At 43.8% G+C, this 24,255-nt stretch overlaps 1 protein-coding gene across 1 annotated transcript in view; it reads left to right on the plus strand.

Moving 5' to 3' along the window:
• Window positions 1–949: 949 nt before the first annotated feature.
• The window catches only part of CNNM1 (cyclin and CBS domain divalent metal cation transport mediator 1), a 63,848-nt gene continuing 40,542 nt past the window's right edge, over window positions 950–24,255 (plus strand). Inside the window, exon 1 of the mRNA XM_004428159.3 lies at window positions 950–2,528. Coding sequence (XP_004428216.1) covers window positions 950–2,528 — 1,579 coding nt within the window. The remainder of the gene's footprint in view (window positions 2,529–24,255) is intronic.

The raw sequence follows: 24,255 nt of genomic DNA on the forward strand, positions 1-24,255 counted from the left end.
ATTTCCTGCAATTTATATTCTACTCTAGTTACGATGTACCCATTGGGGGAAACTGGGTGGGTGACGGGTACTGGGATCTCTGTATTATCTTTGTAACTTCTTGTTCATCTCTCTGTCCCTATATTTTAAAGTATCTTTCAACCAAACTTCCAGACTCTAGTCGTGCTCGGGAGGGGAACACTATTACAAATTTCTTGTGTATCCTCTGTATGTTAAATCTAATATTTTATATATGTATACATGTACATATAAATTTATACATGAATACTTTTAGCACAAATAGTAGCATATTATATACATCCTTCTGCACCTTGTTATTTTTCAACTATTACTTTGGAGATTTTTCCATATCACAAACACATGGATACACTCATTCTTTTTTTCTGGCTGCATAGTATTCCATTGCACAATGGTATTACATTCGAATCTTAACAAGGAATTGAATTTAAGTAATTTGGAAATTTTTGAAACATGAAAGGTCAGTTGGAGTTGAGACCAAACATAAAGTTTTCACAGATTCAAGACTTGCCTCCAGAATACCCTTTGACCAGAAGGGGGAACGCAAAAGGCAGGACGAGAGGCGAAATGCTGGGAAATTGCCTCGGCCAATGGGGAAGCGGTGGGCCGGCAGGGAATTACCGCCGGGTAGGAGTCTGCGGAGGGGCGCTCTACTGCTGGAGTGGAGGCCGTGCTCCAAACCAAGCTTTCTCAGCTGCATCTCAGATACACCGAAGTGTGTTAGGGTTATGCAGTGATGCGTGAAGAGCTCCAGCCTCCAGCGGGGACCACCTGCCCAAGCAGGGTCTGAACCTTCACCGCCTCCAGCCCACGCGCGCAGGGGGCGTACACGTGGTGACCTGCCCCAGGCCAGTTCCCGGCCCTGGCTCCTCCTCCCCCCAGCTCTTGCTCCGCTGTCTGCAGTATCACGTGCAGCCGCGCCGGGTGCAGGATGGCGGCGGCGGCGGCGGCGGCGGCGGCAGCCGCGGTGGGTGTCAGGCTCCGGCACTGCTGCAGCCGAGGCGCTGTGCTCCTGCTCTTCTTCTCCCTGTCTCCTCGGCCCCCAGCCGCCGCCGCTTGGCTGCTGGGCCTTCGGCCCGAGGACACCGCTGGAGGCCGCGTGTCCCTGGAGGGGGGCACCCTGCGCGCGGCCGAAGGCACCAGCTTTCTCCTGCGCGTCTATTTCCAGCCCGGGCCCGCGGCGCCTGCTCCTCCGGTGCCCGCACCCACCCTTTCCCCGGGGGAGAACGGCACCGGCGACTGGGCTCCGCGGCTCGTGTTTATCGAGGAGCCCCCGGGCGGGAGTGGCCTGCTGCCCAGCGCTGTCCCCACGCGCTCCCCGGGGCCGCAGCGCTGCCGCGAGCAGAGCGACTGGGCGTCGGACGTGGAGGTCCTGGGGCCCCTGCGCCCCGGAGGCGTAGCAGGCTCTGCTCTAGTCCAGGTGCGGGTGCGGGAGCTGCGCAAGGGCGAGGCAGAGCGGGGCGGCGCGGACGGTGGCGGGAAGCTCTTCTCGCTGTGCGCCTGGGACGGGCGCACCTGGCACCACCACGGCGCCGCCGGCGGCTTCCTGCTGCGCGTCCGCCCGCGGCTGTATGGCCCGGGCGGGGACCTGCTGCCCCCCGCGTGGCTGCGGGCGCTCGGGGCGCTCCTGCTGCTGGCCCTGTCCGCACTGTTCAGCGGCCTGCGCCTGAGCCTGCTCTCGCTAGACCCGGTGGAGTTACGGGTGCTGCGGAACAGCGGCTCAGCCGCCGAGCAGGAGCAGGCGCGCCGCGTGCAGGCCGTGCGCGGCAGGGGGACCCATCTGCTTTGCACCTTGCTCCTGGGCCAAGCCGGAGCCAACGCGGCCCTGGCCGGCTGGCTGTATGCCTCGTTGCCGCCGGGCGTCGGGGGTCCGGAGGAAGACTACGGTGAGGCGGGGATTCACTTCCCGTGGCTGCCGGCGCTCGTGTGCACCGGCGCCGTGTTCCTGGGCGCCGAGATCTGCCCCTACTCGGTGTGCTCGCGGCACGGGCTGGCCATTGCCTCGCACAGCGTGTGCCTGACCCGGCTCCTGATGGCGGCCGCCTTCCCTGTGTGCTACCCACTGAGCCGCCTGCTGGACTGGGCGCTGCGCCAGGAAATAAGCACCTTCTACACGCGGGAGAAGCTGCTTGAGACGCTGCGGGCCGCGGACCCCTACAGCGACCTGGTGAAGGAAGAGCTCAACATCATCCAAGGCGCCCTGGAGCTTCGCACCAAGGTGGTGGAGGAGGTGCTGACCCCTCTCGGGGACTGCTTCATGCTGCGCTCCGACGCCGTGCTCGACTTCGCCACCGTCTCCGAGATCCTGCGCAGCGGCTACACTCGCATCCCCGTGTACGAGGGCGACCAGCGGCACAACATTGTGGACATTCTGTTTGTCAAGGACTTGGCCTTCGTGGACCCTGACGACTGCACCCCGCTTCTCACCGTCACCCGCTTCTACAACCGGCCCCTGCACTGCGTCTTCAATGATACCAGGCTGGATACGGTGCTGGAGGAGTTTAAGAAGGGTGAGCAGTGGTCTATCTCCTCCCTCAACTCCTACCCCCTTCAAAAGTATTGCCCTTTCATAAACATGTGAGGCTTCAGTACCCAAAGCAACTTCTCTGCTACGGTACCAAAAACTCAAGGAAGGCCCATCTCATGGCTCCCTGGCTCTTTTTATTTCTCTTCTCCCTACCTTTTTTGCAGCTGCCTGAGCCCCTGGCCTCTTCTCCTTTACTTGGCTCACAAGATGTGTGCCTCACTCCCGGTTCCTCATTCATTCTATTCCAGTATTTTTTCAGGGCCTAACAGTTGCCGGGTATTGTGCAGGTTGAACTCAGGGGATAGCCCTTGGATGGGATTGCATGGCTCCCTATTACAGGAAGAACCTCTGCAGGTTCCCATAACAAGCAGCCTTTGCTTTAAACTCCTCCCTGGGTGGGAAACTCACCATTTCCAGGGCAAACTGACTCCATTGCTGGACAGCTCCAGCTGCTGACAATGTCTTTCTTACATGAAGCAGAAATTTACCTCTCCAGAATGTCTCTCTGGGTCCTAGTTCTGGCCTTTGGATCACATAGATTCAGCCCCAGACACTTTAGGCATTCTCCCCTCATACTGAGCTTTCCATCAGCTATTCATTACACCAAGTACCCAGGTTGGAGATTAAAAGTTGAGTAGGACGGTGAGGTCCTTGTACTTCTGGGAACTGTGGTCCCACGAGGTAGGGTAGATCTGGACCTGAGGAAATATTCTGGTATAGGGACCCATTAGAAAACTTGCATATCCAAATTAATGGGGTTTCCTTCAAAGCAGTCACCATCCCCCCCCTTGATGTCATGCCCATAACACATTTACTACATGTCTAGAGTTTCCCTTTAGAAACTGGCTTCTGGGGTTGAGTACAATTCACTCCAGAAAAATTGGCCTGGATATTTTAGAGTTGATTACATGTGGCATTACACATGTGACTGATCACCCTAGTTAGCCAGAGCTGACACCAGAGGACCTTTGGTTGTTTTTGAAAATCAGATCTACCTTCAAGAGTCACCACTGAGAGCATTCAGAAGACTAACTCACAGACCCTGAAAGCAATTCCAGAAATGATTTGAGAACAGTAGAACTTTCCAGAATGACTATTTTGAAGGAGGTATTCATCTGTATATATGAGATGGCATGTTTATTAAAAACAAAACAAAACAAACATCAATCCCCTGACTTTAGAATCTGGCTTCAAATGTAGCTTCCCTGTGGCTAGCAAGAATCTCATTTGATTGTGTATTTTTGATACACTTTCTTGTCAAAAATTCAATCTCATTACCTTATCAGACCAGGTACTCTTTGTATATAAAGACTTTGCATGCAGAGAGAAATCTGGGGTCTTCCTCTGCCACAGTATTTTTAGACAAGTGAAATTGTGTTAAACATCAAAATGTAGCCGGAGAAGGGGAAAAAAAGTTGAAAAGCTACTTTCAGTCTCAGATTTGGGGAAAGAACAGCCTTAGATTTTGTGTTGGTATCATAAGGGGAGGGAAATTGCGTATATTGCAGCTGTTTTAGCCCAGTCTGAGCTACTGTCTCACCCTCTTGTGTCTGTCTCCTCCAAGTCCTTGCATGACTCATTCCCAAAGCACTCAGGTTCATCCATCCACTCTTAGAATTATTCTTACATTTTGTGTACCCTGCAGAAGGGAGCCTTGGATCTGGGCTTAAAAACTGTAAAAATCTATATTAGTTTGCTAGGGTTGCTGTAACAAAATACCACAAACTGGGTGGCTTAAACAACAGAAAGTTATTTTCTCACAGTTCTGGAAGCTGAAAGTCCAAGTTCAAGGTGTCAGCAGGTTTGGTTTCTTCTGAGCCTCTCTCCTTGGCTTGCACATGGCTGCCTTCTCACTGTGTCCTTACACGGTTGCCCCTCTGTCTGTGTGTGCTCATCCTTGGCGTCTCTCTATGTGTTCTAATCTCTTCTTATAAGGACTCCAGTCAAATTGGATTAAGGCCCACTCTATCAGCCTTGTTTTACCTTAACCACCTCTTCCATGTGATAGGTAAGATAGAGTGCAGTTAAGATAGAATCTCATTGGGGCCAGCCCAATGGCATAAGCAGTTAAGTGCAGGCGCCCCGCTTTGGCGGCCCAGGGTTTGCAGGTTCGGATCCCGGGCACATACCGACTCACCGCTTGTCAAGCCATGCTCTGGTGGCGTCCCATATAAAGTGGAGGAAGATGGGCATGGATGTTAGCTCAGGGCCAGTCTTCCTCAGCAAAAAAGAGGAGGATTGGCATCAGATGTTAGCTCAGGGCCGATCTTCCTCACACACACACACACACACAAAAAGATAGAACCTCATTATCATGTGCTGCCAGAAGACGTTTTCAATGAAACTCCTGTGAACTCATTTATCCATTCATTTAGTGTGTATTGAGCATCTATATAGTGTTAGGCAACAGGGTGGACAATAAGACTGCCCTCAGAAAAGAACAGTCTACAAGGGCATGCAGTGATAGACTACGGGCAGTCTTCAGAAGCAGGAGTTGTGTCTTACTAACCTTTTTATCCCCACCACCTTGCATGTAGTAGGCTGCTAAAAAAAGTCTGTATTGATCTGAAATGAGTCCTGTTGCAGAATTTCTAAATCTGGTGTGAAAAAGACTTGTTAGTGTTCTATTTAGTAGTTAGTTTGTAATTAGGTAGATCACTAAAGAGAAGAAGGCCATTACAGTGAATACCACACCAAGGAAGAAATTTCTATGTCCCTTCAGAGCCTTGCTCCTTCCTCAAAGTGTAGACCGTAAACCAGCAGCATGGGCCTCACCTGGGTGCTTTTCAGAAATACAGAATTTCATGCCTCACTCTAAATCCACTGAATGAAAATCTGCATTTTAACAAGCCCCCACTTGACTTGTGTGTATATTAAAGTTTGAGAAGCATTGCCTTCAGAGAACCCTTATCAACACTGATTGGTAGATTTACTTAGAATAAATACAAGGAATAATTATCAAGGTAGGTGTTCTCTGGGTCCAAGCCATATAATCCAGTAGTCATTTTCTGTAAGAGTTATGTTTGTACTATAGGTTAGGAGAGGAAAACCAAGTTGAATTACTTTTCTTTGCCTTTAAAAATAACTTTTTAAGCAAGTTGTAACAGCCCTTCCATTTGCCTCACTTCCTTGCATCTCAAGTAACTTAAGCACCTAAACAAAGCCCTTAGGAGGTAGGAGAGGAAAATAATATTAATAGGAACAACAGTTGCCATTAATTGAGCAATAGCTCTGCCAGGCACCACACCAAGCCCTTTACATTCTCAGAACAACCCTCCTGGGTAGGTATTATCAAATCCATTTTACAGATGAAGATACTGAAGCTCAAATCAATAACATGATTTGCTCAACTTCTCATAGCTGACAGAATTGTGATTTGAACTAGTCCGTAGGAGCCCAAAGCCTGTTCTTTTTCCCACTACACCAGTCTTGTTCCATCCTCTATCCCAAAACTCCTGCCACCCACAGGATTCAAAGCTGGCCTTTTGCCTCTGACTTGCTGCCCATGGCTGATTCACCTCTTGTTTCTGCAGGTTAGAAATGTAGCTGTTATAGTTACAATACTTGCTAACATACATATTGCATTTTACAAAACATTTCTACCTGCCCTCTCTTATCTGATCCTTAAAGCAACTCTGCAGGTACAGGTGAGGACGCTAAGGCCCAGAAGGATAACTTGGCCTGCCTAAGGTCAGCACTCAGCTAGTATATTCCAAGGTCCAGATTCAAATCCAGATCGTGTAACTCCAAAGCTCTTCTCCATATGGGATTTTCTCTATATATTTCTTATGGGTTCCAGGTCTTTAGAAGTGGGGAAAAGGAAAATGGTTTTTCTTTCCAGCCAGCATGCTAGCTTTATAAAAGGGAACAGTATTTCTCCCCACTGGACTGTGAGTTCCTTGAGAGCGGAGAATGAATCTTATTTACGTTGTATTCTCAGGGCAAGCACAGGGGCCACCATGGCTAGGGGATGAATAAACATTTGTTGAATAAATGGTCTTAAATAGCTAACTTCTACTATATTTCTATGTTTCAGTGAGGTGAACCCTAACTCCATTCCACTGACCATAACCAACTCTCCTCTTACTCTTCCTGGGTTCTCTACCCCAGTTAGTGGCACTACTGCCCCTCCAGTCTCCCAGGCTAGAAACCTCTCCTTCACTCCCCACCCTCATCCTACTAATCACTGTCTTAGGCTGCTCAGGCTGCCATAGCAAAATACCATAGACTGAGTGGTTTAAACAGAAATTTATTTTCTCACAATTCAGGAGGCTAGAAGTCCAAGATCAAGGTTCCAGCCAATTTGGTTTCTGGTGAGAGCTCCCTTCTTGGCTTGTAGACGGCCACCTTCTCACTATGTCCTCACATGGCCTTTCCTCGGGGCACACGCAAAGAGAGAGAGAGAGAGCAGGAGTGCTTGTCTCTCCTCTTCTTCTTATAAAGACACCAATCCTGTTGGATTAGGGCCCCACCCTTTGGATCTCATTTAACCTTAATTACTTTCTTAGAAGCCCCACTGGGGGTTAGGACTTCAACATATGAGTTTGGAGTGGGGAAGGGACACAAACATTCAGTCCATAACAATCACCAAAGTCTACCAAATATTTGGAACAAAGTCTGCAAAAAATTTGCCAATGTTGCATCCAATGTATAGATAGTTCTTGTACCTGTACATAATTTATCCCACTATTTCTTCCACTTAGGCTATTCATTGATTTTGTTCAGCAAATAGTTACTATGTACCTGTTGTGTAGGCACAGTGGAGAACACCACCAATAAGGTTCCTGTCTGCATGGAGCTTTCATTCTAATGCAAGATACAGAAATTAAACAAATGGGATAGTGATTAAGAGCATAAGCTTTGGTGCCAGACTGCCTGGGTTGCATCCTGGCCTTGGGCAAGTACTTAACTGTTTGTTTCATTAGCTATAAAATAAAGATAATAAGAGTATTTACTCGTAGGGTTGCTTGAAATGTTAAGACATTGCATAATAATGCTTGTTTAGTAACTATCATAATAAATCCTAAATAAATGTTAGCTGTGGTTATTAAATATAAACACAAATCTATTACCATTTGTGCAAATGCCTCCTAAGATGTTTCGCTTCTTCCAGTTTTTGGCTCCCTCAAATCCGTCCTCTCCAGTGCTGCTAAAATAATCTCTGGTGATGTCATCCCTGCTTAAAACCCTTCTGCACTCCCCACTGCCAGCAGGACAAAGTCTAAGCTGTGCCCTCACGACCTGCTCCCTGCCCTCCTCTCCAGCCTCGTCACTTACCGCTCCCTGCCACAGCTTTATGCTCCAGCAACACCGAACTCCTTGGCCACACTGTGCTATTTCTTGCCTTTGTCCCTTTACTCATGCTGTACTCTTTGTCAGGAATATGTGTTGCCTGACTAATCCCTACTCCAGATCCTCCTTTAATGCTCAATACAGGGGCCTCCTCCTCTGGGAACCTTCTCCTGTAAACCCCATTTTTGGCCAACTTAATTGTTCGATATCTCTATTATTGAACTAACAGGCCGCATTATCAGTATCTGTTTATAAGTGCCACCCACCCATATAATGAGCATCTGGAGGGCAAAGACTGTCTTATCTTTTTTTGTAGCTGTAGCACCTAACAATGGATATGACACAAAGTAAGTTTTCAATAAATGTTTGTTGAATGACTGACTGAATGACTGAAGGAGTTAAACTTTAACATAATGGACGGGATCTGCAGAGCTCTAGTAAATGAATCGTTAATTATTTCCAGCCTAATCATTTTGGCCCATGCAGCAGGACAAAGACAAATTTTAAATGTTAGAAGAAAATGTTGTATATTGTTTCTTTGCTTCTTTAGGTACATCTATTTATTGTAACAATTATATAGCCCTTTTCATGTTCAAAGCACTGTGTTAAGAGTTGGGTGTGTGAGATACAATCCCTGCTCCCAAAGAGCCTACAACCTAATGGGAGAATAGTATTGCCTTTTGTAAAGCTAGAAGGCAGGCTAGACTCACCTTTCCCCTGACTTCCAACAACATTACAATTCCCAAATCATGGCTCAGCTTATAAGTATGTGGATAAGACAGACCTGTACATAAATCCTTAAAACAAAGTGCTATAATAGAAATATAAAAATGCAATGAGAACATGAAGAAGAGAGTAACTATGGTTAGGTTATTTTGCTTTTATGAAAATTTTACTCAAGTTTATAAATTTCTGTACTGCGTATTTATTATAGAAAATTGAAAAATATAGAACAGTAGATAAAATATGAAAATCACCTGAAGTTAATCATCCCACTATCCTGAAATAATAACTTTTAATATTTTGTCATGTAAAAATATATTACACATAATAAGAACCTTAATCAAATACTTAAAAAGAAAGTAAAGGGAAAAACCCATGGTCTTGCCTTCTTCCACAAATCAAATATCCCGTTCTAATCCCAAGAGTGATTTTTTGATGTGATAGTATTATTTTCACAATAGTCTCCTTGGGGTTGAGTTCTGTAATTTGGGAAAACAAATTTATAAAATGGAGCCTTAGAGATTTATTGAACTTAATTTTTAAAGTTTACTAGTCTACTTATTGGATTGTTTTTAGGAGAAAACCAACCTTGTATAGACAACAGGGAGAAGGAATAAAGCTTTCTTCTGAAGTCAAAGGCCTCTGGGCACTACAGCTCTGGTACTTAACTTAGTTAAGCAACTCAGCTCTGCTGGGTTAGTATCACCATCTTCCCAAACAAAAGATGGGGTAATCCACATAATGTTGGGTTACTCCATCTGTAGATTAGCATAGCCATGTAAAATTATGTAAAATGCCCTGTTGCAGTTTTCATACTCAGTCTTTGCTCATTCATCCATTCATTCATTCAGTAAATATTTATTGATCTCCTGCTGTGGGCCAGGCACTGTGCTCCCTAGGAATACAGTGTGGACAAAAAAGCCATTGACCAGCCATATATATGGAGCTGAAAGGCATCCTCTTCAATCTTTGGTCCTACAGCATGTGATCTGTTGCCTAAAGTATATCCAACTAGCCAGTAAGTGCTCCTGGTGCAGACACACAATGTAATATTTTCACCAGGAATAATCTGGTTGAAAAGTCAGTGCTTTGCTTTATCACTCTAAAATTCTGGTGTGAGCTATTTTAGCAGGAAGAATAATCATCCCATTGCTTAATTCTATAAAAAGCTGACAAAGCATTAGTTCTACATTCTTTGTCTTCAATATAAGAAAATAAAAAGTTATTTTCATGGGTATAATTAGGGATAATATTCTTAAAAATGTGTTAAATGTTGCTAAATAATAATTAATATAATTTAGAATAAGATGTTTACCTTCTGAACAATAATTAGAGCAAATAATAAACAGAGCCTAGTCCATCATGTGCAGGGAGGAAGAACAAAAGGAAACAAGAAAAAGTGAAAATAATTAAGTATATAAGGTGCTAAAATTGTTGATTTATATTTCTTTCTTTAAAAGTTTTCATTATGATGGTTGTCATATTGTTCTGCAATAATTTTTTTTGTCAACCTGGCAAAAGAAATACCAGGTAACAGTGGAGCCTGAGCTGGAAGGGGCACTGAAAAACCTGAGAAGAACTCTAATTCACACTTTTTCTTTTTAGATTTAGTTATCCTGTGGAGGGCATAACAGGCTTCATTGTCAGACTATCTTTTTATCTAATCTAAATCCCACAGGCTGTAGCTAAATTCTGTTTCCTCTTTTTATCATCCTTTGTGAGTCCTTTTTTATTTGAAGAATATCGTAGCTCACTTCAATTCCATTTTTTAACCATCAAATACTTTCCTTCCTTTCTTCATCCTCACCTATCTTCCTTCCTTCCTTCTTCCCTCCTTCCTTCCTTCCATACGACATTATTCTACGTCAGGTCTCCTGCCCTCTTGGTGCTTGCAGTTCAGTAGGGAGATGTGCACTAACTAATAAATAATTACAAATGGGGACAAGTGATTTGAAGAAAAGGTATAGGGAGCTAAGAGAGCATATAATAGGGTGCTCTGACCTGGTCTTGTGGGTCAGGATAGACTCCCCCCTCCCCAAGTGATATTTGAGCTGAATCCTAAAGGGTGGTGAGAAGGAGTTCACCAGAGGAAGAACTTTTTAGAAGGGAGCAGACATGCAAAGGCTCTGACGAAAGAGCATGGGTGCCATGTGGGGTTCCTGGGCTATCTACAGCCATTAGGGGAAGCGCCGCCTCTGCCAACCAACCCTCCGTCTCCCCCTAGTGATTGATGATGTCATCTGGGCAATTGAGTTCAGGAACATTCACTGAGCGCTGAGCTACCAGGGCTTAGGGATGGATATGGATATAGGAAAGACCCTGCCCTCCAGGAGCATGAAAGGAGGAAGCGCCCTGATGGAAATGATACAAGGCCACCTGGGGTGCAGGCAAGGGCATCCAGACAACATCTGTGGGTGAAGGCAGAAGGAAGATATAATTCCCTGAAAGGGTCGAGGAAAACTTCTCTGAGGAAGTGAGAGGAGAGGGACTCTGATAAGCAATTCTGAAGGGAAAGGGCATTCCAGCTGAGGCAGGAGCTTCAGCTAAAGGCAGAAAGGGAGCGGATGCTACATTTGAATGCTGGTAGGGCAATGATCATAATGCTGCTTTCCTTCCAGCAAAATGGGGAACTAGGCAGAAAGAGGTATTTGTCAAACGTCATTTTTGTTTCCTCTAAATGCCAAAACTGTATATTTTAACTATTTTTGGTGGTGATATTTCTAAAATATTTTATACCCATTCCTGCCTTCCCTAACAAAGGATCCTAAATATAACTTAATCTTTTCCTGATGACACAGGATCACGGTCATGAGACTGTCATTATTTTATGCAGTATTATAAAGCAGTTCTCTGTCTACTCTTTTATTTATCTCTGTCCTCTGGCTATCAGCTGCTGGTTCTCTTTGAGCCAGCCTCCAGCAAATCCCTGCCCCCACCTCACTCATCACAAAACCGCTCTTTCTGTGTGTATCTCAGAGCTTCTATTTAACTGAGAAGCCAAGTAAATACACATTTTGGGAATTGTGTGCTTGGCATACAATAAGCTTCAATAAATATTTGTTGAATAAATGATTAATTAGGCTTTAACTGGGAGCCTAGGGTATGGGGTTGCTGTATGAACCTGGGATAATTCCTTCTGGGACCAGATTCAGAGCCGTGCAAAGTCAGACCTGCTGATAATGGGTCGTTACTCTGCTATTTTTGCAGTGTTGCTTAGCAAGCCAAACTGCCATCCGGCTTAGATTCTAGTGACTAACAACTATTTTTTCATGCCCTGATGATGCTGGTTACCATGGTTCTCTGGGTGACATGGTTCTCTTTTTTATAATTGCTTTTTAAGGCTCAAGAAATTTTTTGGTGATAAATGCGTTGATTACTCTATTTCCAATGAAGTAGAACAGGACAATTACTACAAAGTGCAGCTTTTTTTTTTTTAAACTAGAGAAAGGGACATTTTGTTTTTCCAAATCAAGGTGGTTGCTACAGGACTGGTTTTTGTGTTTTTTGTGTTTCTCTTCCTGATTTGATAGAAAGTGATTTGATTTGATTGTCTACATAAAAACTATCTAGCATGGGTCAAGGCAGCCTTTTCTCCTCTCATTCCAATGGAATTCTCCAATATTAAGATATAAACATTAGGAGTTCACAGCCCTTTGTAAAGGCGAGAGGCTGTAACTGTTGGCACTGTTAAAATTCTAATATGCCATTTATCATCACAAAGAAGCCTCCTGCAAAGCCAAACTGTTTTTGTAGCCAAGGATTGTTTAGACTCATAAAAGTATAGAATTTTAGAGCCAGAAAAGGAAGCTTGGAGATCACCTGGTCCCATCCGTTAATTTTCAGGTGGAGAAAACCAAGCCCAGCAAGGACAAATAATAAAAACAGCAACGATAATCCCTTATAGTTGCAAAGCCTTTTATGTTTGCAAAGATCTTTCCGAAACAGTAACTCATTTTGTGCTCACTGTGCACGTGAAGTCAGTAGAATTTATCCCCATTTTGCACCTGGGATCTCAAGACTTGAGTATCCTGCTCAATGTTAGTGACTGAGGCAGAAGCAGAAGCCGCATCTGTGACTCACCGCCTCAGACTCTAGAGCCACAAACACAGAGAGTCGTAGACACCTGGGCTCAGATGCCAGCTCCTTCATTTACTAACTATGTGACTGGGGCAGGTCACGCTACCACTCTGAATGAGGCTTATCTTCCTTCTTCTTAAAATGGAAATAATGATCCTACGTTGTAAGCTTACTAGGAAGGCTAAATAATGCCTGTACAGTAAGACACTCCACCATTTGCCTCTTACCTCACTGACCTAGGTAAATGAATTGTATCTAGTCAGTCATTTTGTATAACAAGTGCTTCCTCTGATCCAGCCACTGTAAAGGTCACATATATGATAAGAAAACAGAAATGAGAGCTGTATACTTTGCATAGGGCCCAGGAGACCAAAATTGAATTGTGGCAATTTCCTTACATTTCTCTTATCCTGCCATCAGTTAGCATTAGGTTTCCTCCCCCATCACTCTGCCCTTCCTCAGACACCCCAGGCAAATAAAAAAACATGACCATGTAAATAAACATCACAGTCAGATCAACGAAACCCCTCTAAGCTCCAAACAGTCCACTAAAATGAAATATCAGGCTAGACATGGGAAAAAGGGTTGGACCAGAAGGCAGAAGTATTGTGGAGAGGTGGGACTGTGCCTCCTTTCCCCTTCCCCGTTCAAAGCTCTTCTCCTCTCTTGCTAACTAACTCACTAGTGAGATGCTGGGCTGCATACTTTCCTGCAGGCTCTGGGCACTTACAAAATAAGTTCACATTTCTGTTAACACATTTGAGGCAGGAAACCTGAGATTTGGCTTGAAATGTGGAGTCTGCAAGGCATGTTGGGAAGAGCACAGGCTGTGGAGGCAGACAGACCTGGGTGTGTTTCCAGTTCTGTCGCATACTAACTCTTGGCCCTTGGGCAAGTCACTTAATTTTTCTGAGTCTCAGTTTTCTCATCCACAGACTAGTAATAACAATCCTCATTTGCAGAGATACAATGAAGACCAGAGGTTACGTATGCACCTCGTGAACAGTAGGTGTGGCAATCACCACTGTGGCAAAAACTGGAAAATGGAATGAATGTTGACCTGTGCCCTCAGGAGTCAGCTTGGTTTAGATGAGAAACAGTGTGGAGAACATTGGAATAGCTGTAGGCTGTCTTCGCCTGGAATGAGAACCTTCAAAAGGCTGCGGTTTTAAGGTCACCTCAGGTGTCTGGCTTACTTCAAATAGAACCTCTGAGAGCCACACCTCTCTCTTCTCCCAGGGACCAGCCTAGTTTGACCATAGCCCCTGGGCTGGCCCAGAACTAAATGCTCTTTGGATGACTAAGGCCAGCCCTATTTGCCTTTCTTTTTTCTTTCTTTCTTTATTTTTTGCTGAGGAAGATTTGCCCTGAGCTAACATCTGTGCCAGTCTTCCTCCACTTTATATGTGAGTCGCTGCCACAGCATGGCTGACAAGTGGTATGAGTCTGTGCCCAGGATCTGAACCCGCAAACCCGGGCCGCTGAAGCAGAGCGCACCAAACTTAGCCACTATGCCTTGGGGCCAGCCCCCCCATTTGCCTTTCAATATATCATCCTCATATCTGAGATTGGTTCATGATCTGAGAATGTCACCATTAGCCAAAGCTTAGCCAGATAACTCTGGGTCAACATGGTGATTTTTTTTTTTTGCTGAGGAAGATTCGCCCTGAGCTAGCATCCACTGCCAATCTTCCTCTTTTTGTAGGTGAGCCACCGCCACAGCATGGCCACTGACGGATGAGTAATGTAGGTCCTCAACCAGGAACCGAACCTGGGCTACTGAAGCGGAGCGCACCAAACTTAACCACTAGACCACTGGGGCTGACCCTCAATACAGTGATTTTTAAGCAGGGGATCTTGGTTATGTTTGGCCTGAACCTGGAGAGAGACAAACTGGCCCCATGGGCAGCCTCCAAGACCAGTTCTGAGTCTGAGAGGACTGAGGTTAAAGTATTCAGTCTTGTTTAGTTGTGTCTTGAAGCTTTCCACAGACCCCAGCTAGGGTGGGTCCTATTCAATTCCCTGAGTTCAAATATTGGCTCTACCATTTATTAGCTGGGTATTCTTCGACCAGTTAATTTCTGAATGGGGAATAAGCACAATGCATTTTGAAAGAGGGGTGGGAAAGAAGGGAAGGTATATACCAAAAACCATGGAGGTCTTTAATGGCAGCAAGAAGACTTCAGAGATGATCCTCCCCGGTAACTGGTACATGTTACTAAGATGGGGAATAACCTCATAAATGCAGTGTTTGGGGGCAGTCAGTCTGGTTTTGGTGGATTAGAGCTTGAAAAACCAAAAGGAGGATTGGTTAGGATATTAGTGCAGTCATCCAGGATATGATGAGGACATAGAAATTAAGGACTATGCACTTGCAACTGGAAGAGGAGGAAATCTCTGAGACTTCATTACCTTCTGGATGCTCCTCCTCAGTCTGCTTTACTGGTTCCTCCCACATCATATTCACTGATGTACCCTCAGCACTTGAGGCAGGGCCTACCCATATCAGACACTCAGATATTTGTTGCATGAGTGTTGGTTGCATTTCTATGACCTCTAAATGTTAGAATGCCCAAGGGCTCAGAAATGGATCTCTTTGTCTACTCTCACTCCCTTGGTCATTTCATTCATTCTCCCAAAGATATATTAACTCCAGACTTACATTTCCAATTGCCACTTGACATCTCCACTTGGACATCTAAAAAGGCATCTCAAACTTAAACCTGTCCAAAACAGAGCTTCTGCTCTCTTTGCCAAACCTACTCCTTGCACAATATTCCCAAACTCTGTAAATTGCAGTTCCATTCTTATAGTTCAGGCCCAAACTTCTCTTTCTCTCTTGCCCCACATCCAGTCCCTCATGTAGACTCTGCTTTCAACATATCTAGAGAATCTGACTACATCTCACCCCCTCGGCTACTACCATCCCAGTCCAAGCCACCAGCCATTTCTCCCTCAGATGAGTGCCAGAGCTTCCTATGAGGTCTCGCTGCTTCCACCTCTGCCCACGTTGTGTCCATTCTTAACACAACAGCTAGAGATCTGTTTAAAACATGAGTCAGATCATATCACTTTTTTTGCCCAAAAAACACACACAACAATACAAAACTCTGCAATGGCTTTATCTCACTCAGAGTAGGAATCCTTACAAAGGCCTTCCAGGCTCTGTTGCAGCTGCAGCCACCCCACCCCTTACCTCCCTGACCTTGACTCCTACTACTCTCTTCTCCCACACTCTACAGCCACTGCACCAGCCTCCTTCCCGTTCCTCCAGCACATCAGTTACACTTCCAACTCAAGGCTTTTGCATCTTGTTCTACTGCCAAGATATCCCACAGATACCCATGGGGCTCCCTCACTGCCTTCAGAAATTTATTCGAATACCACCTTCTCAGGGAGTTCATCCCTGGCTTCCCTTTCCTAAAATTGTAACACCTGCTCACTCACTCCTACACACTCCCTCATCAACCTTCCGTCCTTTGCTTTTCTCTATAGAACTGTGCTATGGATTTTATATATTTATTTGGTTTATTATCTCTCATCCCCACTTACTAGAATGTCAGCTACAGAAGGAAAATTATTTGTTCATGTATTCATTGCTGCATTTCTAGTGCCTAAAAGAGTGCTTGGCACATAGGAGGCATTCGGTTAGTACTTGTTGAAAGAATGAAGGAAGAAAACACAAATTGGAGGAATGTGGGGATTTTTATCTAAATAACAGCAAAGGAAAAGGAGGTAAAAATGACTCCTGGATTATGAGTCTGGGTAACTAGAAGGTTGATGGCGCCATTTACTGTAGTGAAGAGGGAGGAAGAGCAGGGATGGTGGGTCTTGTAGATCATGTGTTCCTATTTGGATAAGTGATTTTGACAAGACAAGGGGGCAGCTCTGGCAAAATATCTAAAACAGGATGAGAGTTCAAAATGGACACTGAAGTTAGGATATAAATTGAGTTCTCAGGAAAGAGGTGATGGTTATATTTAAAGTGATGGGCTCGCTAGGATCTTTGATCGAGAGGAGAGAGAAGAGCAGAGGATCAAGGACTGGAGCAGAGATTTTTTACCTGCAACTGCCCATTAGAGTCACCTGAAGAAGTTTTAAACATCCAATGCCTGGACCAATCCCAGACCAATTAGATCAGAACTTCTGTGGGTGGGCCACAGGTATCAATAGGTTTTAAAGCTCCCTGGGTAATTCTCACATGCAGCCAGGGTTGAGAATCACTGAGCTGGTCTTTGAGGTATATTTGTCTTTTGGTGAGGATAAAGTAAAGGAATCCACAATGGAAACAGAAAAATATCAGTCTTGAATGGTGGAGAGAAAACCAGTGTAGTCTTTACCAGTTCTTCTCATACTCAAAAGTGCATAAGAATCATGTGGAGAGCTTGAGGAAATGCACATTCTGACTTAGACTGCTGGGATGGGGGCCAAACTTCTGCATCTCTCACAAGCTCTCAGGTGATGCCAAATCTTCTGGTACAAGGGCCACACTTTGAGTAGCAAGTGGCAAGAGCTGTGCTTCTCAAACTTGGTGTGCATAAGAATCACCTAGAATATCATTAAAACAGCTGTCTGGGCCCCACCTCACCACCCAAGGTCCTGATTCTGCAGGTCAGGGGTGGGACCTGAGAACCTGCATTTTGAAAAGTGCCCAAGTGATGTTCAATGCTATTGCTCCAAGGAACACACTTCGAGTGGTAGAGGGTCATCAAGACCAAGGTAAGAAAGAAGAGGCACTCAATACTGTCTACCAAATGAATAAAAGATGCTGCAGGGACACCAGGGAGAATAAGAACATGGCAAAAGCCACTTTATTTTACAAGGTGAAGGTCATGAGTGAGGTAGAAACCATAAAACCATAAAATGGTTTCTACTTTCCTTAGTTTTCTATTTCCAAGCAATATGCTTTCCTGCTAGCTTCTATATTTTATCTTGGGAACAGTTACCTTACCAAAGTGCTGTAGCTATTTTTGAAAGAGAGAGGAAGCAAATCAATTATTTGCTTTTTTTTCAAGGCATAGGAGGTATGCTAACAGAGTCTTTGGGAGCTCTTCTTTGTGGACGTGCCTAAACCATCTAGAGGTTATAATTATTAAAGACCTTTGGAGGATATTTCAATTTCTTTGAATACCAAAATACAGTTGTGATGTTGCTCCCACTTCCTAACTTTCTGTCTCTTTAAAGCAGGGTTTCCAGTGAGCTCTATTGACATTCCTTGTTGTGGATGTGGGGCTGTCCTGGGCATTGTAGGATGTTTAGCTGCATCCCTGGCCTCTACCCACTAGCATTCCCTACCCCAAGTTGTGACAACCTATTTTGTCTCCAGACATTGCCAAATGTCACCTGGGGGCAAAATCAGTGCCAGTTGAGAACCGCTGCTCTAAAAGCAATGTCTAAAAACCTAGTCGCTCTTCTAAGAAATCTGACTTGTAGTTTGGGTTTGTTGATGCCAGGTGTTGATGACATAGAGCACTACCAGTCACCAGTACCGAGACCACCCTTTGGATTCTTGGGGCAACAGAAAAGACTGGTTTGACTTTCAGTAGTGGAGAATTTTATTGACCTCAGACACACCAAGAGCTCAATACATAGTGCAGTACCTCAAGCTCATCTCAGAGGTGATTGGTACAAAAGCTACAAGAAACCTCTTTCCAAGCTCAGCATTTAACAGTCAACAATCACTCTCTGCCCCCTGTCAACAAAATACCATAACCACCACATCATATGAGAGAAGCATTCATCAGCTTGCCATCACAACCACCCTTTGTTCCAGGAGGTCCTTTTCTCTTTCCATGAGTACTTAGCATCTTGTGACTTAAACCAGGTGCACCAAAGGGACCAGGATTCTACTAGACATCTCAGTGCTTGTTTCTCTTCCTCATTAATAGGTCATCAGACAAATAACCAGAGTGCCATAGAGCCTACCCATAAATCTGTGGTTTTCAAACTTTAGCCTGCATCAGAACAGCTGTAAAGCTTATTAAATCACAGATCACTGGACCACACCCCTAGTAGGTCTGGGGTAGGGCCTGAGAATTTGCATTTCTAACTAAGTTCTCAAGTGATGCTGATGCTACTGGTCCAGGGACCGTACTTTGAGACCCATTACTATAAAACAAGTAATAGTTCTCAGCCTTGGCTGAATTTTAGCATCACCTGGAGAACATTTTAAACTGTTGATGCCATGGCCCCACCCCAAACTGATAGAATCAGAATTTCTGGGCAGGGATCCACTCTTTAGAATGTATTTAAAGCTTCTCAGATCATTCTAATGTACAGTCAGCATTGATAACTATTGAACTAAGTGAAATGCATTCCGAAACATTGGGCATGGAGGGTGGCCCTGTTTAATGGAGGGCTGTAATATGACTTAATCCCAGGAAGGTGTGACTCTGACCCCTTATGCTTCATTAAGGATTAATTTTCCAGTTCCAACCAAAACCATCCTAACAGTGTAGTCCAAACGAGCTATAGGTGCGTATTCTCTACTTTGTGTCTCATCAGGGTGTGGACAGCAGTGGAGCTAAAGATTGTAAATCAGAGGCCGGGAGGAAGTAATCCAGGCTTGTGGGAAGCAAACCAAGGCTTCAGGAGCCCACAGCTGCTAGAAACCAGGAAAGGTGTGTTGGCAAGCCAAGCCATCAGGACAGGGCTGGGGTTTCTGCTGAGGCTGGACACCAGGAACACAGCAGCGAGCCAAACCAGAGGCCAGAGAGTCTGTAGTTACCAGTTCCGAAGTAGAACACCAGTGAACCCAGAATAAAATATACTCTTTACAACAGAGACAGATGGAGCCTTAGTTTTTAGAAAATGTATTGCCATAAAAATCCACTGTTTATCTTTCAACTTAGCCCAGAGATTTCCCATCTGTTGGTGTTAAGTGCCACAACAGTATGGTCAAGGGACATGTAAATATACCTCATAAAGTAGAAGCATTCACGAATTTTCTACTTAAAGAATAACTTTTTTGCCTCATTGTATCTTAATGAGATCCAATAGGCCATTGGAATTACCAAGCTTAAAGTTTGTCACTTTGACTATTTTTAGCAAATAGAAGGGTAATTTTTCCAGTGCCCCATTGCTTCGGATTTATCTCAAGGCTGAGAATGTGCAAAGCAGAGCATTTAGCAGCTCCTCAACATCTGCTGTTCAACAGGGCTCTGCCCGTCTCCTTGTGTCATCTTGTTTGCAGTAATGATCCTAAAGAAATGGTCTTTTTTTCTTCTTCAAGGAAAATGGGCACCAAATGAAAGAGAATCCTTTAGAGGAAGTTGAAAAAAAGAGGCCAACTTGCTTAAAAATATGCATAAGGCATGTACATAAGACTGCAGTTCCTATTGTCTCTCAATAGATTCTGGAGAAAGCTGGGGGCCTGTCCAAACATTTTTGATTCACAAAATGAGGGATTCTCACAGTTCTCAAGAACATCTTTTCATAAACTCTAAGACTCTCCTGGACTCTATATGAAGCCTCCTGACAAACTGTGAAGTTCTGTACGAATGTTAATGATCATCATCATTATTAGCCTAAACTATTTCACAGGCATCCCGCTTTTCTAGTAAGTTGGAAGGAAACTGAAATTAATAGACTAATAATCATGAGAAAGCCCTTGAGAAATTCTGCTGATCTGTAGAGGGACAGCTCCACAGGAAAGGCCACAGTTCTCCTTCACAGAACCTCACAGAAGGGCATAAGAAGAGAGGAATATCCCAAATTTAAGCCACTCCCTCAAGTATGTCATTAGGAAGAAAACACAACACTCATCCTTGGGAAGAGAAATAATGCATGTTAGAAATCAGCATTTGCTCAGAAAAAGATGGAAACATTTGGGAAATTTGAGCCCCCACTGCCCCAGTTTGCCCTAGTTTACAAGTTTTAAATAACCATAAGTCGTCCCTCAGGTTGATAATATCTCTAATAAAGATGGGAACCTACTATGTCCCAGGCCAACAGCTCTTTATCCTCAGATTCTCTCCTCTCATCTGTGACAAGCACTCATTCATCATTTCCACCACCACAGAAAGTCATAAGATGGTGCTTTCTTCCCCATTCCTGGTCTCCCAGTTGCCTCACCTGTGTCCACTTGTGGTCTCTGCCACGTCCTAGAGCACCAAATGACAACAAGCACTCTAAACCAGCATGCTACCAGCACTACCACCCGTGTCCAAACCAGTATTGCTCTTTCATTTCAACCTATTCTCTTTTTATGAGGTAGTTCCTATTTTTACTCACCTGTGTGTTGCTTGCAACTTTCAGCCCCACCAACCTACCTGTTCATTCAGGAACTGGTTATTGTTTTTTTCCAATTGGCTTTCTTTTTTAGTAACAGCTTGATTGAGATAGAATTCACGTACCATAACATTCACCCTTTTAAGGTGTACAACTCAGTGGACCATCAGCCATCTAATGCAACCATCACTATCTAATTCTAGAACATTTCATCACCCCAAAAGAAACTCCATAGATTCTCCCCATTCCCATCTTCTCCTAGCTCCTAGCAATCACTAATCTACTTTCTTTCTCTATAGATTAGCCTATTCTGGAATTTGCCTATAAATGGAGTCTTACAATGTGTGGCCTTTTGTGTCTAGCGTCTTTCACTCAGCATAATGTTTTCGAAGTTTGTCCATGTTGTAGCATTTATCAGTACTTCATTCCCTTTTTATGGCCAGATGATATTCCATTGCCTGGATATACCACATTTTGTTTATCTGTTCATCAGTTGATGGACATTTGGATTGTTTCCACTTTTTAGCTGTTAGGATTAATATGACGGTGAACATTTGCGTACATGTTTTTGTGTGGACATATGCTTTTATTTCTCTTGGGTATATACCTAGGAGTGGAATTGCTGGGTCATAAGATGATTTATGTTTAATATTTTGAGAAAGTGCCAAACTGTTTTCCAAGGCAGGTAAATCATTTTACAATCCTGCCAGCAATGTCTGAGGATTCCAGTGTCTCCACATCCTCATCAACATTTGTTTTTGTCTTGGGCCAGCCCCGTGGCTTAGCGGTTAAGTGCAAGCGCTCCGCTACTGGCAGCCCGGGTTCGGATCCCGGGCGCGCACCGCCGCACCGCTCCTCTGGCCATGCTGAGGCCGCGTCCCACATACAGCAACTAGAAGGATGTGCAGCTGTAACATACAACTATCTACTGGGGCTTTGGGGGAAAAACAAATAAATAAATTAAAAAAAAAACAACTACATAAAAAATAAAAATTCAAAATGTTTAAAAAAACAAACAAACAAAAAACATTTGGTTTTGTCTATCTTTTTGGGTATAGCTGTTCTAGTGGGTATAAAGTGGTATCTCATTGGCATTTTGATTTGCTTTTCTCTGTTGATGAAGATGTTGAGCATCTTTTCATGTGCTTATTGGCCAGTTGTATATCTTGCATGGATAAATGTCTATTCTCATCCTTTGTCCACTTTTTTTTGTGTGTGTGTGAGGAGATCAGCCCTGTGCTAACATCTGCCAATCCTCCTCTTTTTTTTTTTTTTCTTTTTGCTGAGGAAGACGGCCCTGGGCTAACATCTGTGCCCATCTTCCTCCACTTTATATGGGACGCCGCCACAGCATGGCTTGCCAAGCAGTGCGTCGGTGTGCGCCGGGGATCCGAACCAGCGAACCCCGGGCCGCCGCAGCTGAGCGCGCGCACTTAACCGCTTGCGCCACCGGGCCGGCCCCCACTTTTTAATTGAGTTGTTTTTATGAGTTGTAAATTTTCTTTATATATTCTGAATACAAGCTCCCTATCAGATATATGATTTGCAAATATTTTCTCCTATTCTGTAAGTTGTCTTTCACTTTTTTGCTGATGTCCTTTTTCAATTTTTTTTTTTTTTAAGATCAATCAAGAAGGATTTTTTTGTTTGTTTGCTAGGAAAGATTCACCCTGAGCTAACATCTGTTGCCAATCTTCCTCTTTTTTTTTTTTTCCTCCCCAAAGCCCCAGTACATAGTTGTATATTCTAGTTGTAAGTCCTTCTAGTTCTTCTATGTGAACCACCGCCACAGCACGGCTGCTGACAGACGAGTGGTGTGGTTCGGTGCCCAGGAACTGAACCTGGGCTGCCAAAGCAGAGCATCCCGAACTTTAACCACTAGGGCATCAGGGCTGGCTTGTCCTTTTTTAATTCTGATGAAGTCCAATTTATCTACTTATTTTACTGTGCTTGCTTATGCATTTGATGTCTTATCTAAAAAACTATTTCCTACTCCAAGGTCACAAAGATTTACTCCTATGTTTTTTCCTAAGAGTTTTATAGTTTTCGCTTTTACATTTAGGCATTTGATCCACTTTGAATTAATTTTTGTGTATGGTGTGAGGTAGGTGTCCAACTTCATTCTTTTGCTTGTGGACATCTACTTATCACCCACTAGTTATGGTGTTCTCACTCTGTGCCAGGTACTATTCTGGATTCTGGGGACATAGAGATAAGTAGAACATAGCTATTGCTCCTCAAGGAGCTTACTATCATAGTGGGGCGACCACATATAAATAGAGAACAATAACACAGTGAAATAATGTGTATATGGTGCCCAGCACTGTGCCTGGTCCCTAGAGTGTGTATAGCAACTGGTAGCTGCTATAATAATAATAATAATAATAATAATAGTAATAATAGCTGTTATTATTGTAAATGCCAATAGAGAGGGATGTACATTGCTGTGGCAGGAGGAAGTGACTCACTTTTCCATGTCTCAAGATTGGCTTTACTTGGGGCCACTCCAACACCTCTGGGGCCCAGGAAGAGGAGGGGTACAAGGAGATAGGTTTCTTAAAGGCCAACCTTTTTGAGAGAGGAAGGACCTAAGGTATGTGTGTCATGGGAACAGCAGTTTTCTTTCCCTGAGTGTCAGCTCAGAACAGGATTATGTGATTGCTGATTCCTGTTCCTGTCTGTACCCAAGAAAGAATGACTTCCTTCATTTGTTTGTAGATCTCTACAGGCACTTGAGGGAATCTTAAGGGCTGATTGTGAATTATAAAATGTTTCTAAATAGATTACATAAGTGCATTGTCTTGAATATTATGTAATTAGGACTTAAAATCAGTGTTTACTGGTAATCACATAGTGTGTCCTCAAATTGAACTTATGAAGTATAAACCAATGGTAGATTTTCACATGGAAGTTATGGTACTCTTTGTAAAACATCATAAAATATCAATTTATTTAATCCTATCTTATGATCTAACATCTTAGTGGTGGGAAGTACGGCTGTATTATATATATTCTGGGCTCCACACTGCAAAAATTATCCAATTATAGAAAACAATTTTAAGAAATTGCTTTTCCAAGTTTTCCCGTCATACTAGGCATTTGTTATCTGCTAGCACATCTTAGCAGAAAAGTGAGAATGGGTACCATAAATTTAAGAACAATGTGTTGAAAAAAAAAACTTTAAATTGAGCACATTCTAACAATTAACATAATCTAATTTGAGCTACAAAACACTTTAGTCCAGTTGGGTAGGATGCAGTTGTTTCAAAGAAGGATAATTTTAGAACCACTGACACAGAGTTTAAATTTTAATTTAAACACATTGTATTTTATCAAAAAATAAAGGTTTTAGTATCTCATTTTAATATCATTTATTATATCAACTATGG

This window comes from Ceratotherium simum, chromosome 6 (genome assembly GCF_057802395.1).
Source record: "Ceratotherium simum simum isolate JZ-2026a chromosome 6, ASM5780239v1, whole genome shotgun sequence".
Lineage (NCBI taxonomy): Eukaryota > Metazoa > Chordata > Mammalia > Perissodactyla > Rhinocerotidae > Ceratotherium > Ceratotherium simum.